The 17,280-nt window shown below is 47.1% G+C and overlaps 1 protein-coding gene across 4 annotated transcripts in view; it reads left to right on the forward strand.

The window, feature by feature from the left end:
- ATXN7 (ataxin 7) overlaps positions 1 to 17,280 on the forward strand; it is a 320,951-nt gene that overhangs the window by 204,359 nt on the left and 99,312 nt on the right. For all 4 annotated transcript variants that reach the window (XM_063940909.1, XM_063940908.1, XM_063940911.1 and 1 more), the window contains one exon: positions 11,401 to 11,505. In XM_063940909.1, coding sequence (XP_063796979.1) covers positions 11,401 to 11,505 — 105 coding nt within the window. The remainder of the gene's footprint in view (positions 1 to 11,400; positions 11,506 to 17,280) is intronic.

Here is a 17,280-nt window from a genome sequence, read left to right on the forward strand (position 1 = left end):
CTGATTGAAAATATTGATACCCTGGACAGGGACAATATTTTACTGTCGTTAGAACAAATAAAGGATGCATTTCTTTATATGCGTGATGCACAGAGGGATATCTGCACACTGGCATCACGGGTAAGTGCTATGTCCATTTCGGCCAGAAGAGCTTTATGGACGCGACAGTGGACAGGCGATGCGGATTCAAAACGGCATATGGAAGTTTTGCCGTATAAAGGGGAGGAGTTATTTGGAGTCGGTCTATCAGATTTGGTGGCCACGGCTACAGCCGGGAAATCCACCTTTCTACCTCAAGTCACTCCCCAACAGAAAAAGGCACCGACTTTTCAACCGCAGCCCTTTCGTTCCTTTAAAAATAAGAGAGCAAAGGGCTATTCATATCTGCCACGAGGCAGAGGTCGAGGGAAGAAACCGCAACAGGCAGCTCCTTCCCAGGAACAGAAGCCCTCCCCGGCTTCTACAAAAGCCTCAGCATGACGCTGGGGCTTCTCAAGCGGACTCGGGGACGGTGGGAGGTCGTCTCAAAAATTACAGCGCGCAGTGGGCTCACTCGCAGGTAGATCCCTGGATCCTGCAGATAATATCTCAGGGGTACAGGTTGGAATTAGAGACAGATCCACCTCGCCGTTTCCTGAAGTCTGCTTTACCAACGTCCCCTTCCGAAAGGGAGACGGTTTTGGAAGCCATTCACAAGCTGTACTCTCAGCAGGTGATAGTCAAGGTACCTCTTCTACAACAAGGGAAGGGGTATTATTCCACTCTATTTGTGGTACCGAAGCCGGATGGCTCGGTAAGGCCTATTCTAAATCTGAAGTCCTTGAACCTGTACATAAAGAAGTTCAAGTTCAAGATGGAGTCACTCAGAGCAGTGATAGCGAACCTGGAAGAAGGGGACTTTATGGTATCCTTGGACATCAAGGATGCGTATCTCCACGTTCCAATTTACCCCTCACACCAGGGGTACCTCAGGTTCGTTGTACAAAACTGTCACTATCAGTTTCAGACGCTGCCGTTTGGTTTGTCCACGGCACCTCGGGTCTTTACAAAGGTAATGGCCGAGATGATGATTCTTCTTCGAAGAAAAGGCGTATTAATTATCCCATACTTGGACGATCTCCTAATAAGGGCAAGGTCCAGAGAACAGCTAGAGATGGGATTAGCAATATCTCAAGAGGTGCTAAAGCAGCACGGATGGATTCTGAATATTCCAAAATCCCAATTAATGCCGACAACTCGTCTGCTGTTCCTAGGGATGATTCTGGACACGGTTCAGAAAAAGGTTTTTCTTCCCGAGGAAAAAGCCAAGGAGTTATCCGACCTGGTCAGGAATCTCCTAAAACCAGGAAAGGTGTCTGTACATCAATGCACGCATCTTCAGATGCACCTGCGGATAACCCTGTCTCCAAGGACAAGGGTATCTCTTCTGTGGTGGTTGCAGAGGGCTCATCTATTGGAGGGCCGCAGATTCGGCATACAGGATTGGATCCTGGTGACCACGGACGCCAGCCTGAGAGGCTGGGGAGCAGTCACACAAGGAAGAAACTTCCAGGGAGTGTGGTCGAGCCTGGAAAAGTCTCTTCACATAAACATTCTGGAACTAAGAGCAATCTACAATGCTCTAAGCCAGGCGGAACCTCTGCTTCAAGGAAGACCGGTGTTGATCCAGTCGGACAACATCACGGCAGTCGCCCATGTAAACAGACAGGGCGGCACAAGAAGCAGGAGTGCAATGGCAGAAGCTGCCAGGATCCTTCGCTGGGCGGAGAATCACGTGATAGCACTGTCAGCAGTGTTCATCCCGGGAGTGGACAACTGGGAAGCAGATTTCCTCAGCAGACACGATCTTCACCCGGGAGAGTGGGGACTTCATCCAGAAGTTTTCCACATGCTAATAAACCGTTGGGAAAGACCAATGGTGGACATGATGGCGTCTCGCCTCAACAAAAAACTGGACAGGTATTGCGCCAGGTCAAGAGATCCGCAGGCAATAGCTGTGGACGCGCTGGTAACACCTTGGGTGTACCAGTCGGTGTATGTGTTTCCTCCTCTGCCTCTCATACCAAAGGTATTGAGAATCATACGGCAAAGCGGAGTAAGAACGATACTAGTGGCTCCGGATTGGCCAAGAAGGTCTTGGTACCCGGAACTTCAAGAGATGGTCACGGACGATCCGTGGCCTCTACCTCTAAGACAGGACCTGCTTCAGCAGGGACCGTGTCTATTCCAAGACTTACCGCGGCTGCGTTTGACGGCATGGCGGTTGAACGCCAGATCCTAAAAGGAAAAGGCATTCCAGAAGAAGTCATTCCTACCTTGATTAAGGCAAGAAAGGAAGTCACCGCGAAGCATTATCACCGCATTTGGCGGAAATATGTTGCGTGGTGCGAGGATCGGAGTGCTCCGACGGAGGAATTTCAACTGGGTCGTTTCCTACATTTCCTGCAATCAGGATTGTCTATGGGTCTCAAATTGGGATCTATTAAGGTTCAAATTTCGGCCCTGTCAATATTCTTCCAAAAAGAATTGGCCTCAGTTCCTGAGGTCCAGACTTTTGTCAAAGGAGTACTGCATATACAGCCTCCTGTGGTGCCTCCGGTGGGATCTAAATGTAGTTTTAGATTTCCTCAAATCCCATTGGTTTGAACCACTAAAAAATGTGGATTTGAAATATCTCACATGGAAAGTGACTATGTTACTGGCCCTGGCGTCCGCCAGGAGAGTATCTGAACTGGCGGCTTTATCTTATAAAAGCCCTTATTTAATTTTCCATTCGGATAGGGCAGAGCTGCGGACGCGTCCGCATTTTCTCCCTATAGGTGGTATCAGCGTTTCACCTGAACCAGCCTATTGTAGTGCCTGCGGCTACAAGCAACTTGGAGGACTCCAAGTTGTTGGACGTTGTCAGAGCTTTAAAAATATACATTTCAAGGACGGCTGGAGTCAGAAAATCTGACTCGCTGTTTATACTGTATGCACCCAACAAGTTGGGTGCGCCTGCTTCTAAGCAGTCGATTGCTCGTTGGATTTGTAACACAATTCAACTTGCACATTCTGTGGCAGGCCTGCCACAGCCTAAATCTGTTAAGGCCCATTCCACAAGGAAGGTGGGCTCATCTTGGGCGGCTGCCCGAGGGGTCTCGGCATTACAACTCTGCCGAGCAGCTACGTGGTCAGGGGAGAACACGTTTGTAAAATTCTACAAATTTGATACCCTGGCAAAGGAGGACCTGGAGTTCTCTCATTCGGTGCTGCAGAGTCATCCGCACTCTCCCGCCCGTTTGGGAGCTTTGGTATAATCCCCATGGTCCTTTCAGGAACCCCAGCATCCACTAGGACGATAGAGAAAATAAGAATTTACTTACCGATAATTCTATTTCTCGGAGTCCGTAGTGGATGCTGGGCGCCCATCCCAAGTGCGGATTATCTGCAATACTTGTACATAGTTATTGTTAACTAATTCGGGTTATTGTTTAGGGAGCCATCTTTCAGAGGCTCCGCTGTTATCATACTGTTAACTGGGTTTAGATCACAAGTTGTACGGTGTGATTGGTGTGGCTGGTATGAGTCTTACCCGGGATTCAAAATCCTCCCTTATTGTGTACGCTCGTCCGGGCACAGTACCTAACTGGAGTCTGGAGGAGGGTCATAGGGGGAGGAGCCAGTGCACACCACCTGATCTGGAAAAGCTTTACTTTTTGTGCCCTGTCTCCTGCGGAGCCGCTATTCCCCATGGTCCTTTCAGGAACCCCAGCATCCACTACGGACTCCGAGAAATAGAATTATCGGTAAGTAAATTCTTATTTTCCTCCCACAAGACAAACTGACTGTCACCTTTCCTGATTCCAAAGAACTGGATAATTTATTTAAATTATCCTGGAAAAATCCAGTTAAAAAATATCAGGTGTCCAAAAGGTTTTTAAATACCCTGCTCCGGGTAGGACCTGGGGGATAGGAAAATAGAGACCACGCTAAAATCTATCTACACTGCTGCAGATGTAGCTCAAAGGCCGGTCATTGCTGGTTGCTTGATGACACATGCCATTCATACATGGGCTACTCAGATTCAGGAGGGCCTTTCGGGTGATATGACCTTGGTTACTACTGTAACTTTTCTGAAACCCATTCAGGACACGGCAAGAGTCCTCTGTGACTCCCTTTAAAGAGATTGGCAATATAAATGCTAGAACCACTGCTATGGCTGTGTCTGCACGTAGAGCCATATGGTTGCGTCAATGGATTGCAGTCGCTGATTCCAAACGTATTGTGGACTCTCTTCCATTCACAGGTGAATGGCTCTTCGGAGGTGATTTGGACGGATGGATCTCCAAAGCTACTGCTGGAAAATTTCACATATCTCCCTTCAGGGGCTCCGCCTGCTAGTCGTACCTACCCGGGACCGTCTACTCAGTCTTTTCGGTCCTGCAGATTTTGATCTAGGGCCCGGGGTGCCTCCAGTGCAATTAGAGGCTCCAGAGGTAAGCCTAAGAAACCAGCCATTGCCGGCTCTCGGGAACAGAGCACCAGTTCAGCTTCCACAAAGACTCCGGCATGACAGTGCCCACCCACCCCGAGAGGATCTCGTGGTGGGAGCTCGGTTACGTCACTACAGCCACATCTGAGACGGTTCCTGCCAAGATGCCTGGGTAAGGGACATTATCTCTCAGAGTTACAAGCTGGAGTTCGACAGTGCTTCTCCCCAACAATTTTTCAAATCAGTCTTGCCAGTTTTGGGAAATATGCGTGTTACGCTACTACTGGCCATCGACAAGTTGGTCCAATCAGAGGTCATTGTTCCAGTACCCCTGCTACAGCAAGGACAAGGTTACTACTCCAGTCTGTTTGTAGTGCCAAAACCAGACGGGTCTGTGAGACCCATTTTGAATCTGAAGTCCTTGAATCCTTACCTGAAGGTTTTAAAATACAAGATGGAATCTTTGAGAGGGGTGATCGCGGGCCTCGAACAACAAGAATTCCTCGTGTCCCTGGATATCAAGGACGCCTACCTCCATATCCCGATTTGGCCTCCTCATCAGGACTATCTACGGTTCGCCCTACTGAACGATCACTACCAGTTTCAGGCGTTGCCCTTCGGCCTGTCTACAGCTCCGAGGGTGTTCACGAAGGTGATGGCGGAAATGATGTTCCAGCTCAGAGTCCAGGGGGTCAACATTGTCCCTTACCTGGATGATCTTCTGATAAAAGCAAGTTTCAGGGAGCTTCTACTGCTCCATATAAATCGCACTATCCAACTTCTGTCTCACCACGGGTGGATCCTCAATCTACAGACGTCTCAACTGGAACCATCTCAAAGGCTCCTGTTTCTGGATATGATACTGGATACTGTAGCTCAGAGAGTGTTCCTCCCAGAGGACAAGGTGAGAACACTTCAAGAGATGGTTCACATGGTTTTCTGACCTTCTAGAGTTTCCATTCATCTTTGCATAAAATTGTTGGGGAAAAAGGTGACCTTTGAAAAAGCTGCTAGTTAAATGCAGCGAAACGCGTCGGGTGTACAGGGACCCACACCAGGAATATACCAGTTGAAGACCGGACCATCCCCTCACTTTGTCCAGACCATCAACTGCACTCGGAGGATCCACAAATAGCAAGTTGCACCAAGGAAGTGTACTCCCCGTATTGCATGAGGAGCTCACCATCAAAAATCCTGGAGCACCGTATCCTCTAACGGTAATTTGTCATCCTATTGGACATTGCTTACCTTCTGAGACTGTCTATGCTGGACCTATTAATTACAGGGGAATAATTTTGGAACGGACTCCCTCACACTTTATCTTCACCAAATTCCTGGCTGTCTGGGTAACCCCAAAAATTTCTATATGAATTACACACTTTTAATTTTTTATTATTGATATGCATGCAATTTTATGGTGTATCTATTTTTAAATTTGAAGTATACAATACTAATTTTTCATAATAAATTGTGTTATTAGATATACTATCACTGTTGTCACATTTATCAACTATAGCGCAGCCTCAACCTTGCTTTTTACGATTTATTGTGGGAGTGACTTCCCCTTTTCTAGAGGCCGCTGCTTGGTGGAATATGCCATACCTAAAGCGCCCGAGCACCCCTGGGTAACCAACCTTTTTACACGTTACTGTCCAACAGGCCTATGTGTCGGCAGCCTTACCTGTTCCTCAGTCTCTGAAGGCCCACTCTACAAGGTCAGTGAGCTCTTCCTGGACGGCTGCTCGTGGAGTCTCGGCCTTGCAACTATGCCGAGCGGCTACCTGGTCGGGGAAGAACGCTTTTGTGAAACTCTACAAATTTGATACCCTGGCCAAAGAGGATACCCAGTTTGGGCAGGCGGTGCTAATGTTCCCGCCCGTTCTGGAAGCTTTGGGACATCCCCAGCGTACTAATTCTGTCCCCAATATCCCTTATGGATGCTAGAGAAAATAGGATTTAAATACCTACCGGTAAATCCTTTTCTCGTAGTCCATAAGGGATGTTGGGCGCCCGCCTCTGTGCGGTGACTTCTGCAGGTTATCTCTTCTGTGTTTCTTGTTCAGCTGTTGCTATTTGTTATGTTTTATGGTGTACTGGTGTGAAAATCTCACCACACTTCTTGTTGTCATGTTTTCTTCTCTCAAGTATGTCCTTTCTCCTTCGGGCACTGTTTTACCTATAACTGCCTATAGGAGGGGGCATAGAGGGGAGGAGCCAGCACACCCAGTTGAAGAAATTTAAAGTGCACTGGTGCCTTTGGACCCGTCTATACCCCATTGTACCAATTCTGTCTCCCAATATCCCTTATGGACTACGAGAAAAGGATTTACCGGTAGGTATTTAAAATCCTATTTTTGGACAGTCCTAGAGCAACTATCACAAGTCTGGAGACCTCAGACCCATCCGTTAGATCTTGCCTGTGGTCATAGCTGAATGAGTAGTTTCAGAAGCGACCAGCTTAATGCACTCCTCAGGTTTGACCATGCAGCAAGGACCACACTTTCGCAGTGCAGAGAACATATTAATGTGAAAACTGTTCTCCCCCCCCCCCCCTCCCTCCAAGTGTTGTGCTTTATGCGGAGACATTAGGGGGCTGTAACTGTGCAGTGGCAGAATGGTGCCTAAGAGCAGATAAGACTGGCTCCCCCGTGCACTGTGCTGGGACCATATGGAGGCAGATTGATGCTATTGTTTGTCCCTTTAGCTCGGAGCGTTGCCCTTTGTAGGTAGTGAATGAGGACCTGTTCTTCTCTCACTCTGGAAATGCCTAAACCTTCCCTTCCCCCAATTCAGGGTGCGTGAGATTTGCAGCTGTTGCACATATAGGTCAAAGTGAGTGTTCCTGCAGCTTAGTGTATCTCTTACCTGACACTGTAACAGCAGTCTTCTTCCAGATCGATTGCTCCTATTAGTTCTAATGCAAAACAAACCTATTCCGCTGTTCTTACTAGGTAGCTGTCACTTCAGATGGCTTCTACATTGTAATATAAATATATAATATCCCCTAGCGTAAGATAGCAGTAGACTTTCAGTCACTATAAAGGCACTAGAAATCCATCATGGACAAAAGTGACATCTCTACTTGCCAAGTGTGTTATGTAGGAATATTACATTCCGTACAGCAGTAGAGAGCAACCTGGCACAACTTGATGGGCACATTGATCCCCCACCCCACCACCCTCTTTAATATTTTTTTTTATCTTCTTACTACAAAAACATATTTCCTATTTACTGTATTTAGGACCCTATTCAGTATGCGACAAAGCAGCGATCACATCGCACTTGTGCGAACGCCTCTGCCTGTTTGACGGGCAGAATCGCTCACAGGGCGGCAACTGCTGTGCGGGATGATGCCGCGTCGGAAACGGGGGCGGGTTTGGGGCGGCCACGTGACCTGAAAAATGTCGGCTCTGCACCTTCCCTCGCAGCCTGGCTTCAGAGGCAGGGGGCTTCCACAAATCAGCGATGTAATCGTGTTTATATTGCGACCGCATCGCTGGCGGGTATTTGCATGCTAGCAGGTATTCGTGGCCCCCAGCATGCGATCGCACCCAGTTGCAGTTTTGCTAAATTAGCAAAACTGCAACTGAAGCTGAATTAGGCCCTTACACCGCATGTGATTGGTGTTCTTTGTTCATTCACGCTTACCCATCACAAAGTGCTGTTCAGCGCAGATTGTTCCTCATAGCTTCTGAGGCTGCCAGTGCATTATGTGAGTTCTAGTTGGCGCCGCGGATGGCTGCCTCGGTGCTGCTCTGCCAAGCAGCCTTCGTTTTTAGTCTTAAATGTATAATATGTCTACTGTACAGTTGCATATGTGCAGTATGAACTCATATGTGTAATGTATGCTACATTTTTTTCCTCCATGTTGCTGCTTGGCGATGCATTGTACCACAAAGAATTCCTAGTGTACGTGAGTACACCTGGCCAATAAAGCTGATTCTGATTCTGAGGAAAGATCCACCAGTCTGGGGCTTAGCACATGGGGTTCCCGCAGCTAATTGAATTGGACAGCGAGTTCAGTTAATTGAATCTCCTCATTATGAATTATTTTTACACTAGAAATACAGTCAAGCTTTTTTGTACTTTATTTCCACATGGAGAAAAATGCTGCATGTTGGCATTGGGATTACATAGCGCTTAGAGAGAGCCATTTGGATTGGAGCATGCAGGATTAGTATGGGTGATTCATCTGATTAGCCACATCAGGAATGTTAGGGATTCTGTGTTTTTCAGTCCTGTTCGGTGTCTTCCTGTACGCTGCATTCACAGGGACAAACAGATGTAGCATGTGTCAAACTGTCCCAGTATCACTAGAGCTCCGTCAGCGTGAGAATTCTGTATTGACTTTGTCTGAGGTGCGGATCATTGTTGCAGACTGCATAGGTAAATATTGGCCGAGGGGGTACTGCTAGTAGTAGGTGACCTGGGCATGATTGTCACTACAGTTTTAACAAGCTCATTTTTCACAAAGACACTTCATAGGCAATGAGGTAAAAAGTGGCCTACACGCAATTGTAACAGGTTGACCAACATGATCATTTTTGATCTTACGGGCCTTGCGTTGTAATATGTGTGGCCAACTTTTTGTACAGTCACACCAATTGGATTTTAACCTATTATCATGGACATTTAGGTTTGTCGGATGGCCTCCATTTACACAGGATTGGATGTTTGGTTTATCCTGGGAACCAAGTCCTGTGTAATTCTGCAACTCGTTTATCTGTTAGCCAAGGACAGGTATGCCAAAGTTTCAGTCCTTTCGTGATCCGGTAAAAAAGGTTTTGAGTTTGTTGAACCCACAATCACTTAAGTCTAAAGCTACAGCATTTGTGAACACCATCATTAGGTAGGTGTGGCCGGGTCCGAGTCCCGAGCTGGTTCTCCCCACGTGCCTGATGGTGGCGGAGCACTGAAGGAGTTAACCGCCATAACCCTAACACACACACCCATGCTGCGGCGACGTATTTAAATGGACTATTCGGTGCTAGGCGCCGGTTTTGAAATGTGTTAACGGCACTAGGCTCAGAGTGCTTGAAAATTTATTTTATTTGTCTGTTTGATGTGCCGTGGAGCCGGAACCACTCCGGCGGCTGTGGCGATTCTGTATGTTAACCGATGACGGTGTACTAAGAGCCGCTGCAGCTGGGACTTACTCCCAGGGCTAAGGGCTTCAAGCTGGGTACCAGGAATCCACTCCCGGTGCCACAGCAATACAGGCTTGTGTGCGTTGATCACCCCAGCCCTACCAAGCAGTTGCATGCTGGGGTACTAGGAAAACAGTCTCCCACTACAGATAGGGGATTCAGATGTGCTGCCAGCCCCCATTTCACCTCCAGAGGCTGCAGTAATGCATGGTGTTAACTATGTGCTCAGTGCCGCTGCAGCCTGAGCTTAGTCCCAGGGCTGCAGGACTACGCGTGTCAGAACGCTGGAAACCGGGAGCAAGGCCCTGCATGCTAGCACACCAGGGGCTACATGTAATAGCCCGCAAGAAACCGGAAGTGCTGGATTTCATGCGAGTCTGGATGGATTTTTAATGTGGCAATCATTTACACGGCAAAACCAACCTGGGTTAAGTTCTGCCTGCCAGACACATGCACTTTACTTGATTGGGTAAAAGCAACAGGGCAGAACTACCTCCTGTGGTATTGTGTGTTGGATTAGGATAAAAAGAGAGCTGCAAGCCCTGTTTTGTGTACATCTTCTGTGACATCAAGAAGAGAACATCTGTATGCTGTATTCCCAAAGCAAAATCTGAAAGGGAAGAGGTTTTTTTGAAGACTTTGAGCAATAAACATTTTACCTCCAAGATGACTTCATCTGTGTCTTTTGACAACAGCATTGCGACAAACGCAATTCCATTCTCCGGCTGTTCTGGGTTGAGCCCAGTGTCTCCAAGGTCCGTCTTCTGCCACCTACCGTGTAATTACAGGTCCATGGTGAGTGACCAGTGGGAACCAGTCCATACCAATCACTGTAGTAGAAGCTGTTCCAGGTGCCAATTAAAGAAGCCAGGTGGTGACAGCAAGTTACCCGCGCAGTGGGTGGGGTCAGTAACAGGCCGTTACTGACTGTAAGAGGTAATCTCCTATTGGTCCAGATCCAGTGGGATCAAAACAAATGTGATCACCTGGTGCAGCGAGATGCATCCAGTCACAGTAGGGGAAGACCCCCAGTTGCGGCAATGGTAACGTTTTCCCCTCTCTCCCATTCGTCAGGTCATTTTTTGTGTCCCATATTGATGATCACATTTTATTTCAGTGTTTTGTTTGTTCATCACTCTTTCAAATGGTTTGAGTGCGAAACACCAGCAGCGGCTTATACAGGACTCTCTGCAGTGTCCCGGTTTTACTTGAGCAGTAAGAGATTTAACCAGTGGAGTTTTTTGTTTTTCTAAATGCCCATTAAACCACATATCTAATTTGTAATTTTAATTATAATTCTAAAAGACGGACCAATTATTATGCAACAGAGTGTAAGCTCTTCAGACAAAAGGATGCTATCGCAGTGTCCTTCAATAGCTTTAAAAAAAAAAAAAGTGTATTCATAAAAGCATTCTTAACTCATGTCTCATATCTGTCCTGGATTTGTATTACATAATGAATAATGGCTTAGCCCATTTGTTGTGTTTATATGATGTCTGTATTGCTTCAAAAAAGGTGCACTGTGCCTGGCAGGTACAGCAAGGTGTGCGTGTTCTAGCATTCAGAGTGAAAGTTCTATTTCCGTCTAATACCCTCTAATTGCTCACTAATGATTATGCCTGAAACGTAAGTAATGTCTCTACGTCACTGTGAATTCTGGCTGTAGCCGTATGGATGTGTTGTCACTGGATTTAAGTGATGGGTGCAGTTTATTCATCATCTGAGTCTCTCTTCAGAAGTTTTTTTTAAATGCTAAACTTTTTTTCCTCTTTTTTGCAGACATGCCCATATTTGGACTGTGCCCAGCCTACGATGAGTTTTATCTGGTCGTATGTAGCCAATGTAATCAGGTCATAAAGCCGCAAGCATTTCAGTCACATTATGGTAAGTGGTTATCCGTAGCGTGCAAATTAAGGCCCTGTTTCACATTAAACATATAGGAAAGCCTCTTTATAACTTAGCTGAATAGTCTGCTTGAAATAACTGTGGTATTCATTCAGGGCTAAATACACCCGCCTTCCTCATTCTGTAGTTGGCAGCAGGATGCTATTTGCGAATGGTGGTGCTTCTCTGTCTGTGCATGCAGACTGAGACAAATGTGCACATGTGCTTTTACGGACTGGTTGACTCCTATGCAGTGGCGGGGCCAGTGATGTCACATATCTGACGCATTAGTGACCTGATCCTAAAGGGTAGGGGAGGAGCTTCATCTGTCTGTAAATGAGTGGAAAGGTGTGTATGTATGCGTATAGATTGTGTGTGTTTATACAGATGTGTCCTCATGCACCTAGCATCTATGGGGCTCCATGTACTAAGCCTTGGAGAGAGATAAAGTGGACGGAGATAGACTACCAGCCAATCCGCTCCGGTCATTTTTCAAACACCTGTAAGCAGCCGATGGCAGTTAGTGGTTGGTCGGTTGGTACTTTATCTCCATCCACTTTATCTCTCTCCAAGGCCTAGTAAATAGATCCCTTGTCATATGGCACGAGACTGAGTTGCTCTGAGAGATATTTATTTATTATTATAATTATTTTATTTATTACCAGTTATTATATAGCGCACACATATTCCGCAGCGCTGTACAGAGAATATTTGCCCATTCACATCAGTCCCTGCCCCAGTGGAGCTTACAATCTATGGGGCAGATGTATTAACCTGGAGAAGGCATAAGGAAGTGATAAACCAGTGATAAGTGCAAGGTGAGAAACGCACCAGCCAATCAGATCCTAACTGCTGATTTACATATTGGAGCTGATTGGCTGGTACCTTTTATCACCTTGCACATATCACTGGTTTATCACTTCCTTATGCCTTCTCCAGGTTAATACATCTGCCCCAATATTCCCTACCACATGTACCCACACACATTCACACTAGGGTTAATATTTGTTGGGAGCCAATTACCCTACCAGTATACTTTTGGATTGTGGGAGGAAACCGGAGTACCCGGAGGAAACCCACGCAAGTACGGGGAGAATATACAAACTCCACGTAACATACCATTGTTTTCTTTAAATATTGCATCTTATTTGCATCACAGACGCAGCGAATTACCACCCTGTGTACTAGAGATGCTGGCCTGTGACTTTACCACACAGGAATTACTTTTAAACACATACGAAGTTGCGGATGAAGCACAACGGGACTCAATGTGTGAGAAAGAGACTCATTCGCATACAGATGTACAGATGTTGCACATCAATTTGATCAGTGTAAACTAACAATATAGTTTTGTTGCTCCCAGTAGTCTCACCTGTGGACCAGTTGTAAAGGACCATAGGGATTGGAGATGAGGCTGTTCTAGCCTTAGGGTTGGGGATTGAGTGTGAGACAGGAGGCACTGTGGGCTGCGGGGAGGTGAGTGACTGGTCGACAGGAGGCATTATGGCCTGCAGTGAGGTGAGTGACTGGTAGACAGGAGTCGGTGTGGGCTGCGGGGAGGTGAGCGACTGGTAGACAGGAGGCAGTGTGGGCTGCGGGGAGGTGAGCGACTGGTAGACAGGAGGCAGTGTGGGCTGCGGGGAGGTGAGCGACTGGTAGACAGAAGGCAGTGTGGGCTGCGGGGAGGTGAGCGACTGGTAGACAGGAGGCAGTGTGGGCTGCGGGGAGGTGAGCGACTGGTATACAGGAGGCAGTGTGGGCTGCGGGGAGGTGAGCGACTGGTAGACAGGAGGCAGTGTGGGCTGCGGGGAGGTGAGCGACTGGTAGACAGGAGGCAGTGTGGGCTGCGGGTAGGTGAGCGACTGGTAGACAGAAGGCAGTGTGGGCTGCGGGGAGGTGAGCGACTGGTAGACAGAAGGCAGTGTGGGCTGCGGGGAGGTGAGCGACTGGTAGACAGGAGGCAGTGTGGGCTGCGGGGAGGTGAGTGATTGGTAGACAGAAGGCAGTGTGGGCTGCGGGGAGGTGAGCGACTGGTAGACAGGAGGCAGTGTGGGCTGCGGGGAGGGAGCGACTGGTAGACAGGAGGCAGTGTGGGCTGTGGGGAGGTGAGTGATTGGTAGACAGGAGGCAGTGTGGGCTGCGGAGAGGTGAGTGACTGGTAGACAGGAGGCAGTGTGGGCTGCGGGGAGGTGAGCGCCTGGTAGACAGGAGGCAGTGTGGGCTGCGGGGAGGTGAGCGCCTGGTAGACAGGAGGCAATGTGGGCTGCGGGAGGTGACCGACTGGTATACAGGAGGCAGTGTGGGCCGCGGAGAGGTGAGTGAGGAAGTCGTTCTGAATGCAGGGATTGGAGTGAGTGAGACAGCAAGTGGCTATGGGTACGGAATGTGAGCTGGAGATGGAGCCATTTGAGCTGTAAGAAAGCTAGTGGGAGATGGGAGGCAGTTATTGCTGCAGGAATGTGAGTGAGGGACAGCCAGAGAAAGTACTGGCTGCAGGGATTGGAGTGAGCGAGAGACAGGAGGTGGTTCTGGGCACGGGAAGTGAGTGAAGTAACAGAGTTTACAGACTGTAGAGTGATTGGAGGAGGGTAATACTGCTGATATGATCTGTGTTTGGGTCCGTGACATGCAGTCACAGTTTCCCACCATCGTGCTTCCACTGACTTTATGCTGCCTGACAATGTGTGCTCACACTAATCAGGACTGTAAGCTGTCACATGGAGCAGATGTTACCGGGTTTGGTGTCAGAAATTCTCTGGTGGGGTCACTGCGGGACGACTCCAGCAGGAAATAAGCTGCCATTAGTTGCCTGCAGCGACTATATATCATTGTATCATTTCATGCACAGCCTTGTAAGATTTACTTTTCACAAATAGTCAAATATTGATTTTGCCTCATTTTGTAAAATGTACTACTTTGCGATACATAATGTAGTACATGGTTCCATTTTAACAGATGGGGGGGTGGTGTTATTCTTTTATTGGGCTATCCCAAACCAAAATTCACTGGCTATTATGCGTTCCTATGATATGGCTTCCTACTTCAGCTAATGAAAATTAAGTATCTACTCTCTTCTCATTTGACTGCTCTACCACCTCTTCTCTTAATCCTGTAGCCTCACAAATCAGTAAATCCCTGTGTCCTATGTTCACCCCAACGTCAACTAAAATTGGAAATCTCTCTACTGGTCTCATTCCATCATCATTTAATATTGCAGTGAAGGCTGCCAACAAAATTGCACCAACTTACATCTACTTATCTCAAAATCTCCCGCAACACATCTCTTATCCACTCTCATTATCAGTTCTGATCTACGGTTACAGGACTTTTTTGGGCTACACTCACTCTGGAATGCCCTCACGCCCGCACAGCAAGACTTTCTTGTAGTCTCCAAACCTTAAGATTTACTTCTTCAGGTAGGCTTTAAATTTCCTGAAGTAACTGCCATAAGATGTTCTACCCGATTACCTCTCCTCTACACAGCTCACTTTAAACTTCTGTTCTCTTTCTACACTCTTATAAGCCTCTGACCCCAGACTAACACTGCGGTGTGAATGGATCACGTAGCCTATTGAGCGCCTATTTAACCTTGAATTCTGACTAGAACAATGGCCCTCATTCAGATGTGGATGGAGTAGTGGCTCATGCATGTACGGATGTTCGGTACTTCGCACATGCACCGGACCTGTGCTGCATGTGCAGTACGGGTCTGCAGTCTGATGTCATTTGGAGGTGGGCAGGGGGTTGCGACGGCTTCATTTCTACAAACAGAGGCATGTGGCCGCCGTTACAGAGGGGGAGGGGGGGGGGGGGAAACGAGGCCAGGTTCTCCATCAGAGAATGGTTATTTCCTGCCCTCTAGGTAGGACTTGCTGCGGCTGGCTTGCACGACCCCATGGGTCACGCAGGTGCCAGGGAAGTTCACGACCCCATGGGTCACGCAGGTGCCAGGGATGATCCGATACTTGGACGCAGTTCAGATAAGTACTGTAACACAAGGCTTGCCGCATTACCATATTAGTGCTATCGCTGCTGCTGCTATGTACGATAACACCTCCAATCACATCTGAATCAGGTCCAATATGCATTACATAAGGTGGCATATATTCAACTCCTGTTATGCAATAGATTGTAATATTGTGAGCAAGGAGCCTCTTAGCGCTCTCTGTCAATACCTAGCCTCCTTTTGCAAGGTCACAGCTAGCAAAACCCCTATACTTGATTTTCTATAGCTCAATTAGATCAGGCATGGTACCAAAGGATTGGCGCATAGCTGAGGTAGTGCCTTTATTTAAAAAGGGAACTACAAATAATCCTGGTAACTATAGACCAGTTAGTTTAACCTCTATAGTGGGTAAAATATTGGAAGGAATTTTAAGGGATAGCATAGAGGATTATCTGCAGGCTACTAAGATTATTAGCAAAAGTCAGCATGGGTTTGTAAGAGACAGATCGTGTCAAAATAACTTAATTAGCTTCTACGAGGAAGTGAGCGAGAATCTTGACCAGGGAAAAGCATTGGATGTGGTCTATTTAGATTTTGCAAAGGCCTTTGATACAGTGCCTCACAGGAGACTGATCATCAAATTAAGGGAACTTGGCCTAGGATATACTATTTGTACATGGATAAGTAATCGGCTGGATAACAGAGTACAACGAGTAGTGGTCAATGGGATGTTCCCCAGCTGGGCACCAGTAGTCAGCGGAATACCGCAGGGGTCCGTACTTGGCCCGCTACTGTTCAATATATTTATCAGTGATCTACCAATAGGCCTGGAAAGCTCAGTGTCAATATTTGCAGATTATACTAAACTGTGTAAGGTAATTAATTCAGAAAGCGATGTGGAGTCTCTACAGAATGACTTATTTAAACTTGAAACCTGGAGAATGAGGATCAATATAGAAAAATGCAAAGTTATGCATTTTGAGACAAAAAACAAACTTGCATCCTACAACACTCTTAATGGGGAAAATATAGGGGTAAAAGTAGTGGAAAAAGATTTGGGGTGTTCACAGATAATAGGCATATTAACAGTACACAATGGCCCTCATTCCGAGTTGTTCGCTCGTTGCCGAGTTTCGCTATATTGCGATTAGTCGCTTACTGCGCATGCGCAAGGTTCGCAGAGCGCATGCGCTTAGTTATTTTACTCAAAAGTTAGGTATTTTACTCACGGCATAACGAGGATTTTTCATCGTTCTGGTGATCGTAGTGTGATTGACAGGAAGTGGGTGTTTCTGGGCGGAAACTGGCCATTTTATTGGAGTGTGCGAAAAAACGCTGCCGTTTCTGTGAAAAACGCGGGAGTGTCTGAAGAAATGGGGGAGTGTCTGGGCGAACGCTGGGTGTGTTTGTGACGTCAAACCAGGAACGAAACTGACTGAACTGATCGCAGTGTAGGAGTAAGTCTCGAGCTACTCAGAAACTGCAAAGAATTTTCTATTCGCAAATCTGCTAATCTTTCGCTCGCAATTCTGCTATGCTAAGATACACTCCCAGAGGGTGGCGGCTTAGCGTGTGCAATGCTGCTAAAAGCAGCTAGCGAGCGAACAACTCAGAATGAGGGCCAATGTCAAAATGCAGCAAAGAATGCAAGTAAAGTGCTTGAGTGCATAAAACGTGGCATTGGGACGAGGATGTAATCCTGCCGCTGTACAAATCATTGGTACGTCCGCACCTGGAATATTGTGTTAAATTTTGGGCACCATATTATAAAAAAAGATATCGGGGAACTCGAATAGTTCAAAGGCAAGCTACTAAATTGATTAAAGGGT

The sequence above is a fragment of the Pseudophryne corroboree genome, chromosome 9 (assembly GCF_028390025.1).
Source record: "Pseudophryne corroboree isolate aPseCor3 chromosome 9, aPseCor3.hap2, whole genome shotgun sequence".
Lineage (NCBI taxonomy): Eukaryota > Metazoa > Chordata > Amphibia > Anura > Myobatrachidae > Pseudophryne > Pseudophryne corroboree.